At 40.4% G+C, this 23377-nt stretch overlaps 1 protein-coding gene across 8 annotated transcripts in view; it reads left to right on the top strand.

The window, feature by feature from the left end:
- Nucleotides 1–21541, top strand: part of RAP1GDS1 (Rap1 GTPase-GDP dissociation stimulator 1) — a 94943-nt gene extending 73402 nt beyond the window's left edge. For 6 of the 8 annotated variants that reach the window (XM_038178942.2, XM_038178943.2, XM_038178945.2 and 3 more), the window contains 10 exons: nt 3412–3540; nt 5945–6070; nt 9163–9306; nt 9578–9709; nt 10124–10258; nt 11777–11902; nt 13107–13246; nt 15297–15423; nt 16764–16892; nt 20312–20984. In XM_038178942.2, the coding sequence (XP_038034870.1) occupies nt 3412–3540; nt 5945–6070; nt 9163–9306; nt 9578–9709; nt 10124–10258; nt 11777–11902; nt 13107–13246; nt 15297–15423; nt 16764–16892; nt 20312–20439 (1316 nt within the window). In that variant the 3' untranslated portion in view covers nt 20440–20984. Of the gene's footprint in view, nt 1–3; nt 71–3411; nt 3541–5944; nt 6071–9162; nt 9307–9577; nt 9710–10123; nt 10259–11776; nt 11903–13106; nt 13247–15296; nt 15424–16763; nt 16893–20311; nt 20985–21400 lie in introns of those variants that run through there. The other 2 variants (XM_038178947.2, XM_038178944.2) reach the window with 2 other exon arrangements.
- Nucleotides 21542–23377: the final 1836 nt, after the last annotated feature.

The following is a 23377-nucleotide window of genomic DNA, read 5'->3' as shown; positions in this document are numbered from 1 at the left end:
CAGATCTTACTCTTTGGAGTTTCCATGTGTGTCACCGAAGGACATGGAGCCATTGAAATTCAAGTTTTAGGTAGGTAATTATTTGTGCTGGCGCATGTATTGATTGCCTTTTATCTACCTGTATATGCATCTGTGCAGCATCACTATCAGTGCTTTTCAGCCCCGAGAGAACACGGAGGCGTCTAACTAGTGCAACATTTGATAGCAGCATAAAATTTGAGAGTTTCTTTTCTAGTTTTAAGTCAGAAATTCAGCAGAGGCATTCGGTTTTTCATGCTTCCCATTCAGTATGCACCAAGTTCTGCTTAGGAAGCTGGTAGGAATGTTGTTTCATCCTGAGACGTGATGTTGCTGGGCCTCGTGGTTTCATTTAGCCCTGCATCAGGCAACTTCTTGTAGGATGGATTCATATTTCCCCCGAGACTGTCTCCTGCTCTAATAGGACCCCAGCACTTCATGCAGTGAAGGGTTGACATTACGCAGTTATTCCAGGTTACCCAGGCCGTGCTCTTTCACAGGAGAGCCTGAGAGCTGCTGCTGGTCCCTGTTCTGCAGGCTGAACCATTCCAATGTTTTTCATTTCTCCAAACTAAAAAGTGCTGCAGGTCTCTGTACCGGTGAGAAGCCTATTGCTTTTCTCCCCAAACTTCATGCTGAACTCATTTACCTCAGGGCATCACATAGGGGCAAAATTCAGATGAGAGAATCTTTTTGTTAAAGATGTCTACAATTTCCCCCTAGCATCACTTTCCTTTTTTTTTTTTTTTTTTTTCTTTAAGCAATATGAAAGAAAATATTTCATCAGGAAAATGCAGTTTTGCAAGTTTACCCTTTAATAGAATTTGCTCTTGCATTTAATAGAGAAAGAGCCTCCTATTGGTGATAATGACAGATATAAAAAACAAATTCAGAATTTGTACGGGAAGCCCAGGCTTAATTATGGCAAATAGCTGCTGGCGGCCTTACATTTTTGAAGGTTTTGCCTCCTGTGCAGCTTTGTGACTCACAGGGTTGTCCTATCTTTGTCAGAGGAGAAAATACGTCCTGCTTACTGCAGCTAAGGCATCGATACAGTGCCTGGATTTTCCCTTGCTGATGATTCTTTATATCCCATTCCTGCACTAGGCCGTTCCTGTGCTCAGGTACACTCCTACACCAGGGAAATAACTCTGGTATGGAGTCAGATGCAACATCTGACTTTTAAACCAGTGCAATTACTCTTTTTTGGTATATTTTCTTCTTCCTTTTTTCCTGTTAGGGATTTCTAGAGTCCCTTAAAGCAATGCACTCTTGAACAATATATCCTTCCATTTAGCTCTTAAGATTCCTTTTTTTCTTTCAGGGTTGGATATAGTTTCCCTTTTTCCACTCATCTTTTCCTCCAGACTTTTTGTATCTATTGTGTTAAGAGAAAGACAGCAGAAAAAAGCACTGCTCGAAGTACAGAGTTTGTGTTTCTGGTGTCAGATTGCTTTGCCAAGTGGAGCCCATAGAGATTACTCAAAGAGATTCTCTCTTTGTCCATTAGAGTTGGATGAAGTGATTTTAGAGTGACTAAAGGCATAGTCTAGTAACAAAACAACTTCTTTCCACATAATTTTCTATGGCATTTGTGGTTTGTGTCTTTGTTCTCCTACTCTCCATGACTACCAATTTTCCTTCAGCATTTTTAAGTGTCTGCAGGGGACAATCACAAATCAAGGAGAAAAACAGATTATTTACCAGTAACTTGAGTTCTCCTACACAATCATTTTCTCCAAAGAACCATTCCAGCTCCCCACCCTCGCCCCCCCCCCAAGTTTCTCTATTAAGACGTAGATGTTTCAGTTTGGGACGAAGTAGGAGGGCATTGTAGTGACTCACACGTCTGCTGGAGGTAAAATGGCATTCAATGCATGCGCTAGTGCAATTTGTACTTACCTGAAATTTGACAACTTCAACAGCTCTTTGATGTCTGAGATGGTGTTCTCATAAATCTCTCTAAAGACCATGAATCTGTGGAAGAGGTAATACCCCCAGCCCACCCTCCCACCCCCCCAAAAAAAGGAAAATTCAGTTACTGGTAAGTAATACAGTTTTATTAAAGACATCAAGCCATAAGGATTCCTGTTCATTCCCAATAACCTGTAATAACTGCAACATTTACTCATTTAGTGCATCAAATTGATGATTATTCAAAAAGCATTTTTACTAAATATAAATGAACTAAACGTTCCAAAATCTTTTCATAATTTTAATTACATGAAAATTTGAAATGCATTCGCCAGAATCTTGAAGGCAAAGAGGTTTCTGAGAGCATGAGATGATACTAAATCCTCTAGACTTCAGTTGTAAGATATTTTTATCTCCCTATAAAAATTGCAATTTCTATGGCTCTGATTCCACAGATGTTAAAAACTTCAACTGATTTCAGCTGCTCAGAATGAATTCCTTAAATAATAATAATAATAATAATAATAATTCCCCCTGTAGGGCTTGATCCAAAGCTAAATGAAGTAATAGAATTCTTTTGAATTCACTGGGCTTTGGATCCTTATCTTTTGAGTCTATAACATTTAAACGTAGCTAAAGTGCTTAGAAATAAAGGAAGAAAGATGCTTAGGAAAATTACTTAACATCTGGTGTGTTCATGTCTGCTTCATTCTATTCAACTGTGAAACAATGTTTTTCTTCTTTGCTATGTTATAGGTAAAATGTGTAAGAGAAAATATGGTTATAAATACTCCTTTAAAACAATCATGTTTCTGCCTAACTATCAAAGCACCTTTCTATTTGCAGACATCTAGGAGCAATAACTTTCTTACTTGTAAATACTATAAACTTTCATCCTATGCAAGAAATTATCAGAATGGCTTCTAAGGACTTTTCTTAAACCTTCCATTTTTTTTGTCTTTATTAAACTTTCTTTTTTCTCAAGCTCCTCATAATCTACATTGTGACTTCCTGTGTTTATAAAACTTTTCATGTTTATTTCAGTACCAGTTTATATTCATTCTACTTTTAATTTTCCAGTTTTGATCTTTAAGAGATAACAGTATATAGAACCACGCTCTCAGATAAATAAGTTTTTCACTGATGTAGTTTTGTTTGATTTCAGTCAGCTAGTCTCAGTCAGCTAAGAACCAAACCCAACATATATTAGGAACCACAAAAGGACCCGTAGCTGCATAATTCACAAAACCTAACCACCAGAGCAGGAGGGAATATTTCTGGGAAGGTGTCCCATTGCCTGGGGAAGGGGGAATTCTGAGTCCATATCCCATGTCTGGACCAGATCCTAGTGTAGAGGAGACAGCCATTTTAATGCTGCTTAGGCTAGAAGTTGCTTTGTGTGAAAAATGCTTTTTTGATTTAAAGAATACTACTACAAACAGAAATACTAACTCATTGTTATACTTTCTTTTTATGTAGATACCCTGCAGTCGCAGCTAATCAATATGGGTGTTATTCCTACGTTAGTGAAATTGTTGGGTATTCATTGCCAAAATGCAGCTCTGACAGAGATGTGCCTTGTTGCTTTTGGCAATTTAGCAGAACTTGGTAAGTCCGCAATATTAATCTCAAATTTCCATCCAATTTTCTTAAAGTTAAATATTAAGAATAACAAAAGTCTTGCACTGGTGCTTCTTCCATTCCTTCTGATACATTCAAAATTTAAAGCGAGCAATTTCTGCTTATCTCTAAAACCCATAGTTGTCTCTTTCCTTCAATAACTTAAATTTATTTGGGTACTTAGTACACCTTATGTTTTATGTTAATGTTCTTCAATGCAACTGGGCACATTTTAAATCACCAACAGTATTTCCTGAGCAGTATTTCCTACTTACAGTGAATTATTTATTAATAATATAAATAATATATCCTGGTGCAGCTCCGCAACATTGTATCAGGATTAAATTGGGCTCATGGAAATCACTGAATGAAACTGAGACAGGCACAATTTGTAAATCTGCCTGTACAATATTCTTTTAGGTGTTGCCTTTTAACATGTAGTAGACTAAATACTTGCATATATAAATCATGAACAGTGCCAAGCTAGAGATGATATTTTTAAAAAGTTTACTTACAACTTCATTTAAATTGAAGTTTGTGATCATGCTTTGATCCAGAGCCTTTGCAATTGTATTGATTTACATTGGTAAATGAAAACTAAGTGTTTCTAACTAACCAGCAGGTTATTAGGTCCTGCGTTTTATCAGCTGTGTTTTAAATCAGTGTTGTTCTTTTGCTAACCTATTTTGTAGAATTCTAGTCCTCTTATTTTTTATTTATTTACTTATTTACTCTGGAGCGTAATAATATAGCAGTGATCATCATCATCCTGAATTTCAAAGGACATTCAGCAATTCAAAATGTGAAAAATGTATCTTTGAGTTAGTACTATTTGGAGGCCTGGAATTATTTAAAGCGACGTATGTTCATAGTTTTCAAGGCCAGAGGGAATATTATGTCCTCATCTACGCTAGTCTGATCACACACATAATACCTTTATTCACAGGAGGCAAGTTTGCATAATAAACAACAACAGAAAGACTCATCATAATAGCACTAAAGAAATGAGTAGATCAGAGATCTTCAGGATAGACACTGTGTCTGTCTGTCTGCACAGGAGAAAGTGTAATACAACTCATTTACTGGAAGTCCATACGGATATTAAATACAATAAATGGTATCTTTGCTGAGAATGCCATTTCCTTTCCCTGTTTGGGAAGAGCCAGCACTGCCCAGCTGAGCAAAAAGAGCCATGAAGCTCAACGGCAGCCACTTCCCTTCCTGCTCCTGGGTGGTGAAAAATAATACTTGTTCTATGAGATTGGCACAAAATTAATTCAGCTTGTAATACTTTAATCTCCCTTAAGCAAAAGCTTAGTCGATCACATTGTAACTGTAATATTTTATTTTTGCCTTATAACTTCAGGGAGTTTTATTGTTAGGTTGTCATCTTTCATCACTTAGAAAAGACAACTGCAATGCACAGATCCCTTGAGAAACATTAAATGAAAGTTATTCTGTGTCAAAGCAGGGCAAAAACCCAACAGAGAGTAGTAGCTGTGCTTTTATAAATACTGGAAAGGTCAAAAATCCACTTAGAATATGCTACACGACCTTACATATAGAGAGAGAAAACAACAATGGGATGTATGGAAAAGGGGCTGGGTCAGTCTGCAGTTCCTGCTTGTTCCCAGTCCTTGGTCAATTCTACATTAAAATAATCCCTAACGATCCATTAGAGCAGTAGCAAAGGTGCTGGAAGGTTTTTTAACTACAGATGGTCCTCAGGAGGTGGCAACTGGAGAACGCAGAACACCAGCCCTACCATCTGCATCCCCTGTAAAACTGCCAGGGAAGAAGAATAAGATGCAGGTGATGGAGGAGGAGATGCTTTTGTTGAATCCACGATGTGTGAAGAACCATTATCTGCTGGCTAACCTCCTCCTAGCAAGCTAGCCTGTCTGCAAAGCTGCCCTGTGTGATCTGCGCAGTATGAAACAGCCATGCACAGATCTCAAAGGAAAAGTCACCATTGCAAAACCGTGTAAAAATTAAAGCTTTCAGTATGACTCTTCATCTCTCCCATGAAAAATGCGGTACATAGTCTGTGATTCTTCCTGTTAAGCTGAGGGTAATCAAAGACTTAATATCTATTTTCATAACGTTACTGTTTCTATAGCTACCTTTACATTCTCTGGGGCAGAAACAGCCCCAACAGCCTTGATCATAAATATAGATATTTTTTTAACAGTCTTAATCATAATTAAGTCAGTACATTTGTTTAGAAGCATTAGACATTTTTCTTTTCATTTAGTGACAAGCGCGAGTCTATTGTTCTTGTCTGTGAAGAGCACTATTAATCATCTTACTGAATAAACATGGTAACAGAGAGAAAATAGTTCTACTTTTTGATTTGTTTACTTGATACGGTTTTGGTTTTTTTTCTTCACAGAGTCAAGTAAAGAGCAGTTTGCCTACACAAACATTGCTGAAGAGCTTGTGAAACTGTTCAAGAAACAAATAGAGCATGATAAAAAAGAGATGATCTTTGAAGTTCTGGCTCCCCTGGCAGAAAACGGTGAGAATTTTAATTTTAATCTTACAGTATTTATTCTGCTATAAAGGAAAGGATAGTTTTGTTTGTTTTCAGGACTAAAGGCAGAGTAACTGGCTGCTTTGTTCAGAAGTTTGCATGGTTGATCCTTGTGATGACAGTTTCAGATGAAGCGAATGTCAATTGTCTGAGCACATGACGGGGGCCTACAAGTTGTTGATGCTGATTCCACCTCTGATTCACTTTCTGTATGATTATGTTATGTTTGATTTCCCCGTAACAGCAGTGGGAATATTAAAAGCAGCTTTTTTAGAGGATTTCACAGTATTTTCTAGACAAATGTGAATATCAAAGATGCCCATAAGAGCTTTGATATAATTTTCTAATGATAGATGCTAGAAAATGCATAGTAACTATCACACCTCTGCTTCATATTAATGTACAATAATAAGGAAGCACTATCTTGTAGAACTGTTAAGTGTTATGCTCGCCTTCAGCACCATATTCTTCTCCTATGTTTTGAGTACAGTCCATTTGATTGAAAAGTTACATTTTAGACTCAATGGAGCTTATTATTGGTAGTTACTTCTCTAAAGTAGCCAGCAGATTTATCTGTGAAATGAGGAGAACTCCATTTTCCCCTCAAAGCTCACAAGAGGCTGTTGTAGTTCTGTAATCCCTGAGGAACAGGAAGAGCACCACGATCGGCTGGAGTGTTCATAGCCCATTACAGCACCAATAAGTCAGCCACTACATCAGTTCCTGGGATCTCAGAACCACCAACAGTTTCATGTCCTATGGAAGGATTTTTACAAGGGGCAAGCTAATTGCAGAGCTAAGACCAGGACACTCTCTGCTTACTATTCATTGAGAGATCATTTAAATTTAATTTGGGGGTTTGGTGGAATATATTACTATTAGCCCCAGGAGACCTAGGTCCATTGTCTGGTTTGAGCAGTGAATGACAGGGATGTGTGCAGGATCATCCCTGCAGGATGTTCCTCCAGAAGGACTTCTGTGTGGTTTGTATAATCTACCATCTGCCCTTAAGGGAAACTAAAAAATGAGTTAACCTGTGGAGCTAGTTCTGGCCTGAAGTGGGAAGCAGCTCAGTATGAAGACAGCACAGTATTTGATGGCTCTATACTTTGTTTTCATCACCTCAACGTTAAAATTTGTTTAAATGGAATAAATCTTGGAATGGTAGATTCTGAAGATTTAAGTCTCATCCTACTCTTTTCAACATCTATCTGTTTTACATAGTATAAATCAAGATAAATCTTGACTTCAATTTAAAGAAGTGGTAATGTCTATTCTCAGCAGTTATTTTGTCTTTTATTGTAAATGATATGTGAAACAGGATTCCTCTCTTCAGTTCTAAAAATGTGCATTTTGCCAAAATCTCTTCATTTATTATATAATAACTAGCATGCAGCTCTAAAATTGTTCCATCCTTGGAGACTGATGCAGAATCGGGTCCAACATTGTGTGAGTTTCACATATCTCGGTTCAAATGCTTAATTTTTCTCTGCGTTTTACAGTCACAGTAAACTTTGATGGGTTTACTGCTGCTGAACATAACTCAGCCACTGGCACGTTACAAGGTAGTCAGCTGAACTCTGTCACCGTGCATTCAAGGCATGTTTAAAGGGAGTGAGTTCACTGTGCTGGTACCGTTTAGGTGCTTTTCACTGTAGATCATTGGCAATAGGCCAGCAGGCAAAAACATCTAAATGAACAATTTGCAGAATGGATTTGGGGGGAGTTGCCTTGTTTGTTTGGTGGGGGAGGTATTTTAGTTCGTTTTGTTCTGTTTTTAAGGACCCTGGTGCAGCAATTTATCTTTCAAATCACAGCGACCTGATGTTCCGCAACTTTTTAAGGGCCTCAGTGCAAAAGTATCTATTTAATAAAAATCCCAATTGAATATTTTGTGTTCCCTAACAAAGTTCATGAGAAGGCCAGCTGCTTTGAGAGGAACCATTTCGGTCAGGCAAAAAGCCTGGCAACAGCAGTAAATGGAGAGAATCAGACACATCCTTCACTGGAGGTGCGACACCTCCTCACCCAATTGTCGCTTGTTGAAAAAAAAAAAAAAATGCATCCACGGCTTTGGCCTTAAAATGTTTTTAAACTTGGGCTAAACTCCTTGCTGTTAAAAACTATCTCATGCAAAAAAAAACCTATGCACTATCCATTTGTTTGGACATTTCTGCAGAGCTTCTTTTGTCTAAAGTCGATATGAAAAAACTACCAGAATCGCTTTCATGCAACAAAAAGAGGTGACACAGCATCAGGCAACCTGCCATCCCCTCTTAACAGAAAAGGAAATTAGGCATGTAAAAGAGGAGATGCCCAGCTCTGGTCGCAGGGGGAAAAAAGGTGTTAAAAATTGTGTTGCAGAGACAGAAAATGTTGCTTTCGAATCCTATTTCAGCACCTGAATAACACGTTCATCACCTTCTCTGTTGAGCCTTATTGCTAATAACTAAGCAATGAGTTTGCTGTATCAGTGTTCAGGTTTTCTCCAATCACAACAAATTCCTCTCCCAGCCCAGCCTGCTGGATTTGGCCTTACTGTACTCCTCCTGCAGCCTTTTCAACAAAGGCCGAAACCTTGGCTCAGCTGAAAGAAATAGGTGATTAATTGCTCTGAAATTTCATCAAAAAGTTTTGTATTTGATATTTGCGTGTCTGTGGGAAGTCAGGAGTTCTTCTGTGGATGAAATAGGAGGTGAGACGTTAGGTTTGTTCTGCAGCACACTCCAAAGTCTTCGGAGATCCCAAACGCAGCACAGCCCTTATGAGCATGCTGTGTAAGGACTGAGATGCCAGATGTTTTCTGCAGATAAATTTGCTCATTTTTGAGAACAGAAGAGCAGCCCCCACTGCTTCACAGTGTGTAGACGTGGTCTAAAGGCAGTCCAGAGCTGGGGGAGCACCTGGTAGATGAGCAGTGATGGAAGTTGACCCTGAGAACCTACAATAATTAAGTTGCACTGACGAGCTGTCAGTGAAACACTTGGCATTGTTACGTGTTTGCTGTCCTGCATGCAGGTACAATAGATGTGTTTAAACTCGTAATGTTGACTCCTCCTCTCCATGCTGTTCTTTAGATGTCATTAAGCTGCAACTGGTTGAAGCAGGCTTGGTGGAGTGCTTGCTTGAGATTGTCCAGAAGACTGTGGATAGTGACAAAGAGGATGATGTTGCAGAGCTTAAAACAGCTTCAGATCTTATGGTTTTATTATTGCTTGGAGGTAAGTACCGTGTAAGTACAGTTTACCTTTTGCAAAGCGACAGCAGACACCTGTATGCCATTTGGCTGCTGAAGTTTACTATTATTAAACTATTTTTTAAATAACCTAAAGGACCTGCCATTTGACATGGAGTAGGTCAGATTTTGTCTCCCATCTGATTGCAGGACTGAATAAATTGTAGTGAAGCCAGCAGAACTTGACACATAAAAATAGAAGAATTTTCCCTAACATTTTTTTGGCTTGCTGACAAAGCTTTGGCTTTTTATTCCAGATGAATCCATGCAAAAGTTATTTGAAGGAGGAAAAGGCAGCGTGTTCCAAAGAGTGCTTTCATGGATTCCTTCCAATAGCCATCAGCTACAGCTTGCAGGAGCATTGGCTATTGCAAATTTTGCCAGAAATGGTAAGACTATGCTATAGTATCTTACATGTATTTATTTGTGCCTTTCTGTCATGCTACATCTGTACAGAAAAAGTGTGTGCAGTGTTAAAGCTGGTATGAAGCTATACAGCACCATTGGTAGTTTTATACTTTAAAATCCTGGAAAGTGTTAAGGCTGCTTTAAAAATAATAATAATAAAATAAACCTTTTATGTTTGTGATAGGTGTATAGATTTCTGTCTTCTTCAGTTTCTCATATCACTGTTCTAAATTTGTCATGAGCACTGTAGCCCCCCATTGACGACGGTGGTCAAATTCTCCAGCAATAAAATGTAGAAAGGAGCAGGGAAGTGACACTTCTGTTCTTAAAAAAATCAAATAAAAATCTTAGTAATACTCTTTCACTCACAAGTGACATTGTCTCATCTTGCACAGACGGAAACTGCATCCATATGGTGGATAATGGCATAGTTCAGAAGCTGATGGATCTGCTAGACAGACATGTCGAGGACGGAAACGTAACTGTGCAGCACGCAGCCCTGAGTGCGCTCAGAAACCTGGCGATTCCTGGTAAGCCTCCCTTTGCATTGCTAATTGCACCAATGTGAAATTCTGCTCTCTCCATGCAAGCCCCAGGGGCTGAGGGTGAGAGCACTGACTGACATTTCTGGAGGAGGTCAGCCTGCTGCTTTCCATTCAGGCCCATAACTGCTTTTGTAGTTTTTGCACAGCAGCTGCAGCCAGCAGTTTTAAATAAATCAACGACCCACAAGCCATCCTTTGGCCACTCTGAACCCACGGTATCACCCCTGACCATGGAAAGGGCAGCTTTGTGGCAGGCAGGGAGCTGAGACCTCAGATAGGATTTCTCAAACCTGTCCATGCAGAGCTCTGCATTTTTTTCATTTGGGGTTCTCTTCCACAGCTGAGGGTCCCCAGCAGACAGCAGTGCCCAAATTGCTGAAGCACTGCATCTCCCTGTAACTCCTAGAACTTTGACGGTTCAGAAGTTAGAGCTGGAGCTGAGCTGTTGGAATAGCCAACCTGTTCCAGTTGGTTACTGTTTGTAGGCAATGAACTGAATGCTAATTGTGTCATTTTAATAACTCCACTTGTGTAAGTTTTGATTACCCAAATGTAAAAGACAGAGTACCTGCACATAAAAACAAAACAAGCCTATAATAATTATATATGCTTTCTAGTACAAGGCCACAAAATAAGCCTTTTATCCATTTAACCTCATTTTACTATTTTCAGTCTTCACAAAGAGTAATTTTCTAAAAATGATTGTGCGTACATACTAAAACCATGCAGCTTTAGTGGCATGCCACTTGCTTATATTTCTTGGGCAGTTCTGTTAACTTCCATTGTTTGGAAAGCTTCCCTGTAGCCTATGCTCAGGGATGTCAGCCAGAGACCTAAACAAGATTTAATGGATATTGTTACAGAAAAATGAGCAAGGAATAATTGGCCCCGTGATGAACTGTTTGTTAAACACTACTTTGAATATGAAATAAGTATTTTTTTCTAAGTACAGTATTGTACCCATGGAAGTGGAGAACTTAAGACTAGTGGAAGGGATGAAGGACAGTTTGGGGAGGCCTTGCCAGGACTCCAGACATGTCAGGCCACAGTGTTTTTTGTGTAAAGTATTGGAACTGGGTATGAGGTTGCTCTGCTAATTGGATGCTTTGGTTTCTTTCTCTATGAGAAACACAAGAGTGTTGTTGGGAATCAGAGATGTTTCCCCATATTTTGGGGCACAGGTAAGCTCTAGCCTGGGCTTCTGCTTGGTGCATTTTGTGGAGGACTCCTTTCCTAGCCAAGGTGGAGAAGTCTAGCCTTCAGTTCATGGTCAGGGTGAACACTGGAGATTAGGCGTGCATGCTGGGACAAAGCACTGCACTTCATACCTGCATCTTAGCAACCCCAACATTTTTCTAAAACACAGCATTGTCAGCACACGCTGTCTGTGTTCACAAGCTATTTTTCAAATGGTGTCTTAAAAATTGCATCAAGACTGTCTTGGAAATAAATTGCACCTTCCAGAAATGTTCTTGAGATCCTTCCTGTTCTTTATTCATGCAGTTGTAAATAAGGCTAAGATGCTATCAGCTGGCGTTGCAGAAGCAGTATTGAAATTTCTCAGATCGGAGATGCCCCCTGTTCAATTCAAGCTGCTGGGAACATTAAGAATGTTAATAGATGCACAAGGTAAAAATAAGCTGTTCTCTATGTTAAGTAATTCTCTTTGGTTCAGTCTATGATATAATGCTAAGAGAGAAGGGAAGCAGAGGGGGGGTTTTATTGTTTGTTTTTTTTTGTTGCTGTTGTTCTTTTTAATTTTAAGCCTGAAACCTTAGAATAAACCTAATACATATGCAAAGGGAGAGAAAAATGTGGGTTGACTTTTTTTTCAGCACTCCTAAATTGACTACTCGGGACCCTCAGAATAGGTGTCAAATGCTTGTTTACTTTTGTACTTCAGAACTCTCCTACACTGTCACATTATGAGTATGCGTTGAGGCGTGGGAGTTTGAAGCTACCACTCCAGCTTTGCTGTTCACTTGCTGCATTTTCTAGCTGTACCTAGCTTCTTGGAGCACGCTAATGCGCTTGCTAATTGATAAGCTGCAATTTCAAAAGGAGCAAGAAGCTTTCAGTTCTGCGTCTTGTTCTGTACCTAAGATCTGTATTTATGAAATTAGACAGCTAAAAAAAAAAAGTTATTAATGAGATAATTAGCCAAGTATTTATTTTTGACCTAGTAGAGCAGATTTTTTTCAAAAGCTCCCTTGTAGTTCTAGCATAGCTATTAGATGTGAAGTAGAAATTCATTGAAGAAACTTATGCAACTTTAACATCTTGTGGTTTAACCCGGTCAGCAGCTAAGCACCATGCAGCCATTCGCTCACCCTCCCTCCTCCCTCTCTGGGATGGGGGAGAGAAACAGGACAGTGAAGCCTGTGAGTTGAGATAAAGACAGTTTATTAAGACAGGAAAATAATAATAATGATAGTACAACTAATAATATGTACAAAACAAGTGATGCATAATGCAATTGCCCAGCCTAACTCCGAGCAGCCGGCCCCCTACCCCGGCTAGCCACCCCTATATATTGTTCAGCATGACCCCAGATGGTGTGGGATACCCCTATGGCCAGTTTCGATCATGGTCCTGGGTCTGTCCCCTCACAGCTCCTGCATTTTTTTTTTTTGGTTATGAGTGTTTTTGGTATTTTATTTCCATTTTGGCTTTACTTGCTTCTATGCAACCTAGACTTTTCACACTGTTAGCTCAAGCTGGCAAAGTTCTCCTTCAACTCCTTCTAGTTAGTGACTTTCAGCTTATTTTTCTAACACTTGCTTTAAAAAAATGACAACTTTTCTGTTGTGTTGTTGGCTCCGGCAACGTGTAGCAGAAGCAGCTGAACAGCTGGGAAAAAATGCAAAGCTGGTGGAACGGTTGGTGGAGTGGTGCGAAGCCAAGGATCACGCAGGAGTGATGGGAGAGTCGAACAGACTACTGTCTGCACTTATACGACACAGCAAATCAAAAGTAAGTGGCGAAAATTTCAGCTTTTAAGCACAAAGAGTTACCTCTGCACTTCATATCATTAGTAGCCAAGGCCTCTGGTACACAATCTTTCTAGAAAGCCAGGTTGCTTTCACAGAATCACAGACCTGTAGGGGTTGGAAGGGACCTCAAAATATCATTGGGTCCAACCCCCCTGCCAAATCAGGTTCCTCAGAGCAGGCTGCCCAGGTAGGCGTCCAGACAGACCTTTATTCATATGTTACATCCTCTCTGCCTCCAGGACCTGCCAGTCAGACTCGAGCATCAGGTTTACACAGTCACTGGAACTATGTAGGTAAAAAACATAGAAACAAAGCAGAACAGTCAGAGTTGCAGGCCAATTAAAGAATGTAGTTAGGGTGAATTTGGCTCAGTCTCGACCCGTTTGAATTTGCGTTGTAGCCTGTAGAAGTTCAGCATGCCATATTTTCTACTTTATGATGATATATGTAAGGAGTCATTGCATTCAATTGTTGTTATCTTTTTATATAGATAGTTATTAAATAGGCATTCACAGAATGACTATTAGAAGAAAATGTAGAGCTGAGAAGGTGGGTTTATTTTTTGGTGTTTTTTTAATGCTTTTACTGCCCTCTAGGTTTGGTTATGGGTACAACTGGTTCTTCACTGCACGCTAATTTGAGTTCATTTTTTTATTTAAAAGTATTTCAGCTAGTATTTAGAAAGGCAGTGGTAGTTTAGGAACCTTAGGTCCCATTTTAAAAAATGGAGTCGGTATTAGTCTGTTAAACCACACTGGTATTGAACCTGGATGCTGTCATCTCTTACCTGCTTGGTACTGCCTTTTGGAGGGTGATATTCACCTATAAAATCATTAAAATTTTCATGTCAGGGCATATAGCCAAAATTCTCCACCAACTCAAGCAGAAATTAGCAGTTCCCAGAGTATTCCAGGAAGTCTCAAAACCTCTTTGGATTTCTACCAGAAAAATCACAAATAGGAAGAAGCATCACTGCAAGTAAGGAAAAGTATAAATATATATGTATATATATTTTTATATACACATAGATTTTATATATATGTATGTCTATCTATACACATAGACTTGTATATATTATGTCATTCAGAAAAAATAATTTTTTTAAGTGTTAAATTCATGAGTCGTTCAGCTGTGACTTGCACCACAAGCATCCTCAATATGATAACTAAATGGATTTCAGTTTTCAAGGTTATGATCATATTGTGTCTGGTTCCCTGCACAAAGAACGTTGCTGCATAGTCTGTGCAAGCACTGGCATGTAAGTCATTCTAAACACATGTAACAGTTGATGAGTTTTGGCTTGTGGTTGGTGTTTAGAGGGGATGTATCCTTTGAATGGAAATTCAACACTTTCTTTAAAAATTTAAACTAGATTCTTATTCCAAGAAATAACTATTTAATTATTAGTTATTATTAATAATAATCATAAATATTATTTTACATTTATATGATTTATATAATATTTAATGACAAACATAATAGAAATAAATAATAAACATGAGTATATAATTTATATGAATATTCTATACAATTTTAAAATGAATATTAGATATTATATTAGTTATTATTAGTTGTAACTATTATAACTTTGCACCCTCAGAACAAATAAATAGTTAAAAAAAATTATTTAGACTGTTGCCCTTTAGCATGCAAAGTTACCTGACTTTCAGTCAGTATTTTGCAAGTATTTTTGCTGTGAAAAATACATATTTCACATATAACTGTGAAAACTTAAATTAGGTGCGAACTAACTTTTTAATGATAATGTACAGGTAAATCAAAGACCTCAAACACCATAAACGGTTAACTGGAATGGTTTGACAGGTCCATCTTATAATTAGAGTAATTATATATAATTTGTAGGCTTACGTACATGTACATTTACATATAAAGTTCTTCAATGTGCATATAACCAATAAGCAGCCTTACCTGGAGATAACACAGCATCGGTGACAACTTTGTTATTTAATAGTTTGTGTGCAATGCAGAATCTTTTTTTTTTTTTTTAATTTCTGTGCTATTTCTTTCAGGATGTCATTAGGACCATTGTACAGAGCGGTGGCATCAAGCATTTAGTAACCATGGCGACCAGTGAACATGTAATAATGCAAAACGAAGCTCTCGTTGCGCTGGCACTAATAGCAGCTTTAGAGTTAGGTGAGTATCCCAGAGGTTAACTCCGCCTGCGTTCTTCTGAGCCTGGGCCCATGAGAATTGCACAGGGGCAGTCGTGCGAGCGTCTCTTGCAATGTGGAGCAGGCTGCTTCTTCCACCAGCTGCTTCTTCCACCAGCCTTTCGGCAGCACGGAAATACATGGCAAGTCATGCACTGACAAACAGGAAATGAGGTTAAGCAGAAAACTGGAGTTTGCTCGTGATACAGTTCCTATTCTATTATTCTGGTAGGTAAACACAATCTAGAACACCCTCTAACAGATTTCAGATTTGGGGTAAAACCCCAAAGGCTAACTATTTTAGAGTGGAGACTGTATGACCTAGGTCTGCGTGCACTGGGATGGTTAATCCCCTTTTGAGAGAGCTTATCAAAGTAAAGCTTTCACTTGCCTAGTCTGTGAGAGCAGAATAATACATACGGAGGTGGATGATGCCACCAAATGTCTTTATTATTATTAAATTCCACAGAAATAGATGCAAGAGTTGCCATATGAAGGCAGAGATAAGTACATGTCTTAACCTGCCTTTGTAATACTTTAGCTTACCAAACAAAGAAAGGGAAATGCCCACTGGGGGCTTTATTTATCCTGTTTGCTTGTTAACTAAGATGATGATGATCTGAACAAGCAACATTTACGTGTTTTTGTTCTTGATTTCACCTCTTGTCATTGTGCACTAGCAGAATGCTACTTTCAACTTCCCAATCGCTGCCAATGCATCGGGGAATTGTTTTGTTTTAATTGAAAGGAAAAATGCTTGTAATTATATGACACTTCTAACCCTTGTCTTACTCTCAGACATTTATAGGTTCTGAGGCTGAATTCAGTACATTAATGTTTCTTAGAAAACTACAGAGGAAATAACTCATATTCTGATTTTGCAAAGCTTTTCATGGTCTTAATGGATCTCTCTCTACCATGGAGTCAAGAATTACACTGCCTGTATTTAAGTTAAACAAAGTTTTCAAAAGCAATTCAGGCAGTGTAAGTCTTGAAAGCTTAAATATTGCAGGTGTTGGCTTAAACAGCTAGAAAGCCAGGCAGATTTTCCATCAGCTCACTGCACATTTAAGATTGGATTTTATTATTAAACTGTGTAATTGTCCTTTCAAGCAGTTAAGCTATTTTGCATTTTTATAGCAAGAGCTGTGATTCCTATCAGCACACCATCTGATACGTGCTTCAGTTTTATGCCAGTGAGCTAGGTACCACAGCACCAATTCCACTACAGTGGGAGATCCATGTTTCAGTAAGTGGCTAAAACACTGAAGTATCAAACCAAGCGGCACTTCCAGGTTTACAGGTTTTCACTTTGTATTTCAGTCACTGCTGAAAAGGACCTTGAAAACGCTCAGCTCGTTCAGATTCTACACAGACTGCTCTCAGATGACAGGAGTGCTCCAGAAATAAAATACAACTCCATGGTGCTGATCTGTGCCCTTATAGGATCTGGTGAGTATTCAGGACAGGACGCTTTTCTAAGAGATTTTTATCATAAAATTTTTGTGGTCTGAACTTGGACCACGTGCAAATGCACTCAGTCTTTGTTTCCGTTCACAAGGAATGTACGCAGAATAGTTTGATTTACTGTGACACTTTAGTGTCAAGAAAAAGGCTATTAACTCAGTTTGGGATATTAACTGCCAAAATTGGATTCAGGCTTCTGCAGTTTGCAGATAACTCCTGAAAGCTTGAGCTATCTACAAGTTTTACAAGAGAAAAACAAAAACCACCTTTAACTGTACAGTGTCAGGCTCTCTGTGCAAACATGCAGATAAGAAGAACTTAATTCTTACCTTTAGCTGTAAGCTCCCTGTAATCGATGGGTGATGGCTGGTTTTTGGGTTTTGGTTTTCTTTCTTCAAGTAAAATTAGGTGGAAGAGAAGTTTCCAAGGCACCTCCTTTAAATTCCTACAATAACAGTAGAAAGTTAAAAAAGAAAAAAAAAAGAAAGGAATACTTACAGGGACACAAGTGAGCACTTCGTACAGCACATAGGCTGGCATCCTGCTCACTGACCTTGCTAGGAAGAGTCCTTCCCTTGGCAGCCTTCACATGCTCTGAGAACAACTGTTTGTGGTTATTTTGAAAGATGAGCAGGCTGTGCTCTAACACGTGCCAGGGCTGGACGCTAAACTCTCTTCTTTCTGAGGTAACCCTCTGGCAATGGTCAGATTGCTTTGAGGATAGTGAAGAAGCAGGCTATGGCTTGCAATTGCAACTTCACACCTCTGCATGGACAAAGAGGGAGGGGAGAAATGGAGCAAAGTATCATGAAGAAGCTTGATCCCCAGCTGAGGATTCAAGAAGTGGACAAGTTTCTTTCACTCAGTCCTTCAAAAAGTATTTACTCTATGGAAGGAGACCAAATTTCATGTGAGAAAAAAATCAGAAATTTACAAACACCTAAGGGACAAGGAATTGCATTAAGTGCAGAAAGGTAGGAAGTCAGTAAATGTTCAGTACCCATCTCTGCACATGGCTTGATGAGTGTGAAACAGCTGAAGATTTGCCAGAGATGAGTTCACAGCAATTCAGCTGAATTGATTAAAAAGTTATAGCTACATGCATGCTGTCTGTAACCAAAGCTGCTTTTCCTATATAGAGTTCACCACGCCAGCTGCAGGGCTGGTGAACCCATATGTTCATGGTTGCCCGTGCATCCATGCTAGTGACTGCTGTATTACTGACATTTTAAAGGAACTAATACATGTTTTTTAGAGCAATACATACATCTCACTGTACAAAAAAGGGTGCTCAAAGCTTGCTAACGAGCCTCAGCTCCCACTAAGCATTTGCTTTAATGCTAAGACACAGCATTTAGGTTTTACTCACGGCCCTCTTACCTTAAGCCATTTTGTGCTTGGAGTCGTCCATCCATTTTAGAGCAGAAGCCCTTCTGCAGAGGTTCCCTCAGCCTCATTGCAGTGCTCTTGTGATGCTCCCATTGCTTCCAAGTAAAAACATCATCCTCAGAAATTCTGCTCGACACTTGCATTTTCACTTCTCTGAGTCTTGTCACCTGCAAGATGGACAGCATTACTTAAGGTCACATAACCATCTCTATTTCACTAGAGTAAGGAGTGGTCTTCCCTTATTTTTTTTCAGAGTGAGTTATCCAGCTGGCAGAGCTCAGCCAGCACAGTACAAGTTTTACATAGACAAGAGGCATCTTAGCATTCTCCCAGAGAGCAGACAGCACGTCACTGCAATACACAGCTGTGAAGTTAGGGCTCAGCACTTGGCTGACCCAGTGGCCAGCCTCCCTTCTTGATGAACAGACCTATGTAACAACAGCCAGTACATAAAAACAATACCTGAGCAACCCTGGTATTAGCTTTTAACCCCCCACACACACCTGATTTTTAACCAGGGGAGGCAGGCAGTGCAATCACAAAGTTTGCTCTCCATGCATGAGAAAATATGAAATACATTTCTTCCAGCCCTGCTGCCTCTAACATTTCTGCCACCATCTCTGCACAATGAGTATTTATGTTTACAAGTTCCCATGTTCTACTGTAAACAGAGCCATAGTTCCACAACAGCTAGAGAGTGGTTGTCTTGGTTTTAATTATTGGGAAGTTTAATTCTCCAGGGCCTGCTGTTACTATCCTTCATTACAGGGTATCTGGCATCATATTTAACTTGATACTACCAACAGCTGTGCTTTAGCAGTAAATACACATGTATAAAAGGGATTCTTTTGCCATCTGGAAGTTGATGTTGCAACTGAAAGAATGGCTGGAAAGAGGGAATAATGAAGACAACAAAAAATGGAAACATGTAACCTAAGGAATAAGCAAAAGCAGAGCATTCCTAGCTAGCCGTCACGTCTGTGTGAGGGTCCCAGCAATCTGGATTCTGAGCACAACCGATCAGCCACAGTAAGTCACAGCAAGCTCCTGAGAGGTAGTTCAGTAACATCTGCTTAAAGACGATGCTATCTTACAAGTAGAAAGAGGAAGGAAAGCACTTACACGGCATAAGCACCCCGAGAGCTTTGCTGACACTACCCTCTGTAACCCAGTTCCCAGGCGCACGGCCGTGCGAGAGCTCCTAGCTCCCACACAGCAGGGGATAAACTGAAAGAAAACTGCAAACTTGTGAACAAGAAAGTTGGCAGGGAAAACAAATGGACAAAGCGTGCTTTTCTGTCCAGAGGAAAAGCAGTAAATATGCATAGCTGATCTGAAACAGATGGTTGGGATTCCTCCCGGGAAGCTCAGGGATGAGGCCCCAGCAGCACCTGGGAAACAAAAAATACCTGTAGGTGTTTGCTGCCGAGTGAGAGTTCACCAGAATGGACTAAGCAGGGCATGAACCACCACCAGCTGCTTTGGCTATTAACCATGGGATGCTTGAACACAGGGCTCCAGGTAAACGCTCCGCATTGTATTTTTTTGTGAATTGCACTGTCTGGGTTGTTTCCGACCTCCTCACACTCCCCCACAAGCAACCAGAGCTGATTTACTACAGGTGAGCTATGCAGCGAACCCTCCGGGCAAGCTCATTCACTCCATCAGACCAGTTTAAGCAATAAAGGAGAAAAATACTCCATTAGAAAACAAGCACTTCCTAAGCATCTCTTTTGGAGGACTTACCAGGTGGATCTTTGTGACTGCCAGGCAGCAGCTTCAGCCTTCACCTCTACCTGAAGTCCGTGGCACCTGGGCATGCCCTAGGCCCAGGGAGTTCTCTCCATCCTCAAAAGCAAATCAGAACAGTAAATGCAAAGCCTGTGAGTACACACACCTGTGTGCATATGCGTGTACACCAGGGACTCCCTAAGTGCCTCACACCCACCCAGCTTTGCTGTTCTCTTGCCCGTCTCATACCAAGCACCATTTCTTTTACTCTTTCTTTTTTCCAGAACCTCTCCAAAAGGAAGTGCAGAGCATGGCATTTCTAGAAGTCGTATCAAAACTCCGCAGCCATGAGAACAAAACTGTTGCCCAGCAGGCCTCGCTAACAGAGCAGAGACTTGCTGTAGAAAGCTGAGGAAGGTCTCTTGTTTTCAGTGCATCCCATCACAGATTCCACCTTCTGTCCTTCGTCCTGCTGCCGCTCCTGCTATGTTTTCCACTGTATCACTCGTGCATGCGTGTAATGTTCCCACACAAATTGATGAACTGCTGTAGGTACCCGTCCAAAAAAAAGGTTTCTAAAAATTCATAGGTGGTGTTAACATGAACCTGTCTCCACCCGTAACTGTTCTACTCGTATTCTTGTTGCTTGGGCCACATAGTAGAATGTGCATGTTGTAGTCCTATGATGATGTAAAAGTGGTACTACATGACGACTCTCTCCTCACAGCCCCTAACCGCGTAACAATGTACTACTAAATTAGGGACAATACAAGATGCAGCAAGTCCAGGCTAGTGTGCTGACTGTAGGATTAAGAAGTAAATCTAGCTCCATTTTTGGTGCTCTGGAGACGCAGGTTTGGATGCAATGTACTGCTGCTCATTCACTGGTCTTGCCTATTAATGTCAAACTCGTGGTACCTAGAGGTAACAAATAAAAATTTCAGTGCTCTCACTTTATCCTGTGGTTTGTCCTTTTCCGTATTCACCCAGAGAAGCTGTGGCCACACCAGTAGGCGCTGGTGAGGAGCCCTTCTCATTCCTGGCTCTGGCCCCTGCTCAATCACTGCCTTTCAGCTCCAAGAATACAAAGGAAACAATTCCAGCCACTTCCACTGCATACACTGCTGTGCACAGAGGCACTGTGTGGTTTAACACCTGGGGGTTTTCACAGGAGCACACTATGCAGTCCTTATCCCATAAAGCCACGTGGGTACGAGTACTGCTAGGTTTGCTTCGGGCTGGGTGTTTTTCTGTTGCAGTGTTTTGTTTTTGCAGATGGATTTTTAAAGGCCTATCTTGCAGCAGCTTCTCAAGAGAACCCCATTAATAAGTGAGAAACGCAGCGTGCAAGTCTTCCTTTTCTCCTCTCCTAGGTAAAGGAGTTGGGGAATTGCCGGTTTAAGCACCTTACCTCACAGCTGCTCCTCTGTAGGACTTGTGGCGACGGCAGCGAGCGGACCAGCAGACAGCTGTTTGGCAAAACAGGGAGCGGTGGGGATAGCAGTTTCCAGCAAGCCTCCACATGCTATTTGTGACTGTATGATACCATTGCCATCTTGATGATGCCTTGAGTGATTGCACAAAGATCGTATGATCTGTAACACTGTGAAGAGAATTCAGTTCTCCCAGTGCTAAAGTGGCAGCCTCAGGAGTCTCAGGCTCTTTGTTACTCAGCCCAAGGGAAACCTAGAGGCCAAGCTATCCATGTGATCCCATGCCACATGGTTGCAAAACACTGCTTTCGACCTTTCCAAATTCACTTCCCAGCTCCGTGAAACCACTGGCTATCCCATACTGCGATGGGAAGATGCCATTCATGACAGGAAAGGAATTACGTACAGAAGCTAAGTATGAAAAGAAGCTGGACACTTCCTTCATATAGTCAATATAAGATCTGAGACCATACCAAAAACCCCAAACCTAGCAGATGCTACAGGAGTATTCACACAACAGATCCACATCCATTTAAACTAGTGCCAGGAACTAAGTGGCAACACAGTAAAGTTGGAAAAATAGTAATAATAAAAAAGCCTGCCAGCAACTGTACACAGCCTCTTATTTAAAAATATAAAATGCAAAACACCACCAACCTGTAGACACAGGCCAGGATCCCATGACACAAGGCTCTCAATAACACAGACCCTCTGCACTTGTGAATGTAGCCCACACACTTACAACCACTGTTCACAACAGACCCACGTGAGACCCAAGTTTCTGTATTTATTACAGAAATAATTTTCCTTGATTTCAATGAATTCCAAAATACCAGTTATCAATGGCTTACCTGGTTCTAGAAAGAGACTCTTCATGCCTTTTGACACCCGTATAAACTGCAAATACACAAGCAGGCCGTAAGAAAGCTGTGACGACTCCCATTCACCTGCTTTTCTAACTGGAGCTCAGGTTAAGCATCAAACCTATATTTGTCACTGAATTTTTATTAGGGATACCTAATATGACCATTATGACAGCAAGCATAAAGGCCGACAGGCCTTTAATTTTCAGATGGTTTCCCCGGGCAGAATATCAAGGCATTTAAACTTCTAGATGGAACTTGTGCTACGTCTATATACCGAAGGAAAGTCTGCACAAAGATGGTTTTATGTCATGGCAGAAGGTAAATGAAGAGACTGTCTGTCCACACAAATGCATGCTCTAGCCTGCAGGTCATTTCGATGTAGCTGGTAAATCATTTATCCTCTTAGCCTCTTTTAGTCAGACAAACAGGATCTGAGGACATTATCACCGTGTGCATTTCACTACTCACTTGACTGAAGTCAACTGAATGGAAACTGCTGATGACAGTTCGGCTGTTTACTAGATAGATTACAACTAAGCAGTTTGAAATCTGCTGCTCAGATTATTTTTATGGCAACAATGCCAGACTTTTCACTTGCCTATTGCTGCAGCAAGCCAAGCTCAAACAGCCCACAGCTGCCACGCTGTGTAGGGCCAGCAGTGCCCGGCTGGCACGCTCCACTCCTCTGCACCTGCAGGGCTCCCATGAGACCCAGCAGCACGGAAAACCAAGAGCACACGCAAGAGTTTACATTTCACAATGTAGAAATAGAGGGAAAAGTCTCTCTTTGTATGAGTCACAAACTCCAACAAAATAGGTTTTGGATCCAAAGGATCAATGGTCAAATGAGACCACGAGACCCAGTAAGGGTCACTTGTTTCAAAGGTCCCAGAAATGGTAACTAGTCACGTCAGGAAACAACATACAAGTTCACACAGAATACAGGCAGCTACTCCTCATCTCCCCTTCACCGCAGTTTTTTATATACGAACACCACACCTATCGCATGTTAACAAAATTTAGGCAATGTCCTGGACTTTGCTTCTTTTTG

Source organism: Anas platyrhynchos, chromosome 4 (assembly GCF_047663525.1).
Source record: "Anas platyrhynchos isolate ZD024472 breed Pekin duck chromosome 4, IASCAAS_PekinDuck_T2T, whole genome shotgun sequence".
Taxonomy (NCBI): Eukaryota; Metazoa; Chordata; class Aves; order Anseriformes; family Anatidae; genus Anas; species Anas platyrhynchos.
The sequence above is the reverse complement of the archived record's forward strand: the minus strand, read 5'-3'. Positions and strand labels throughout refer to the sequence as shown.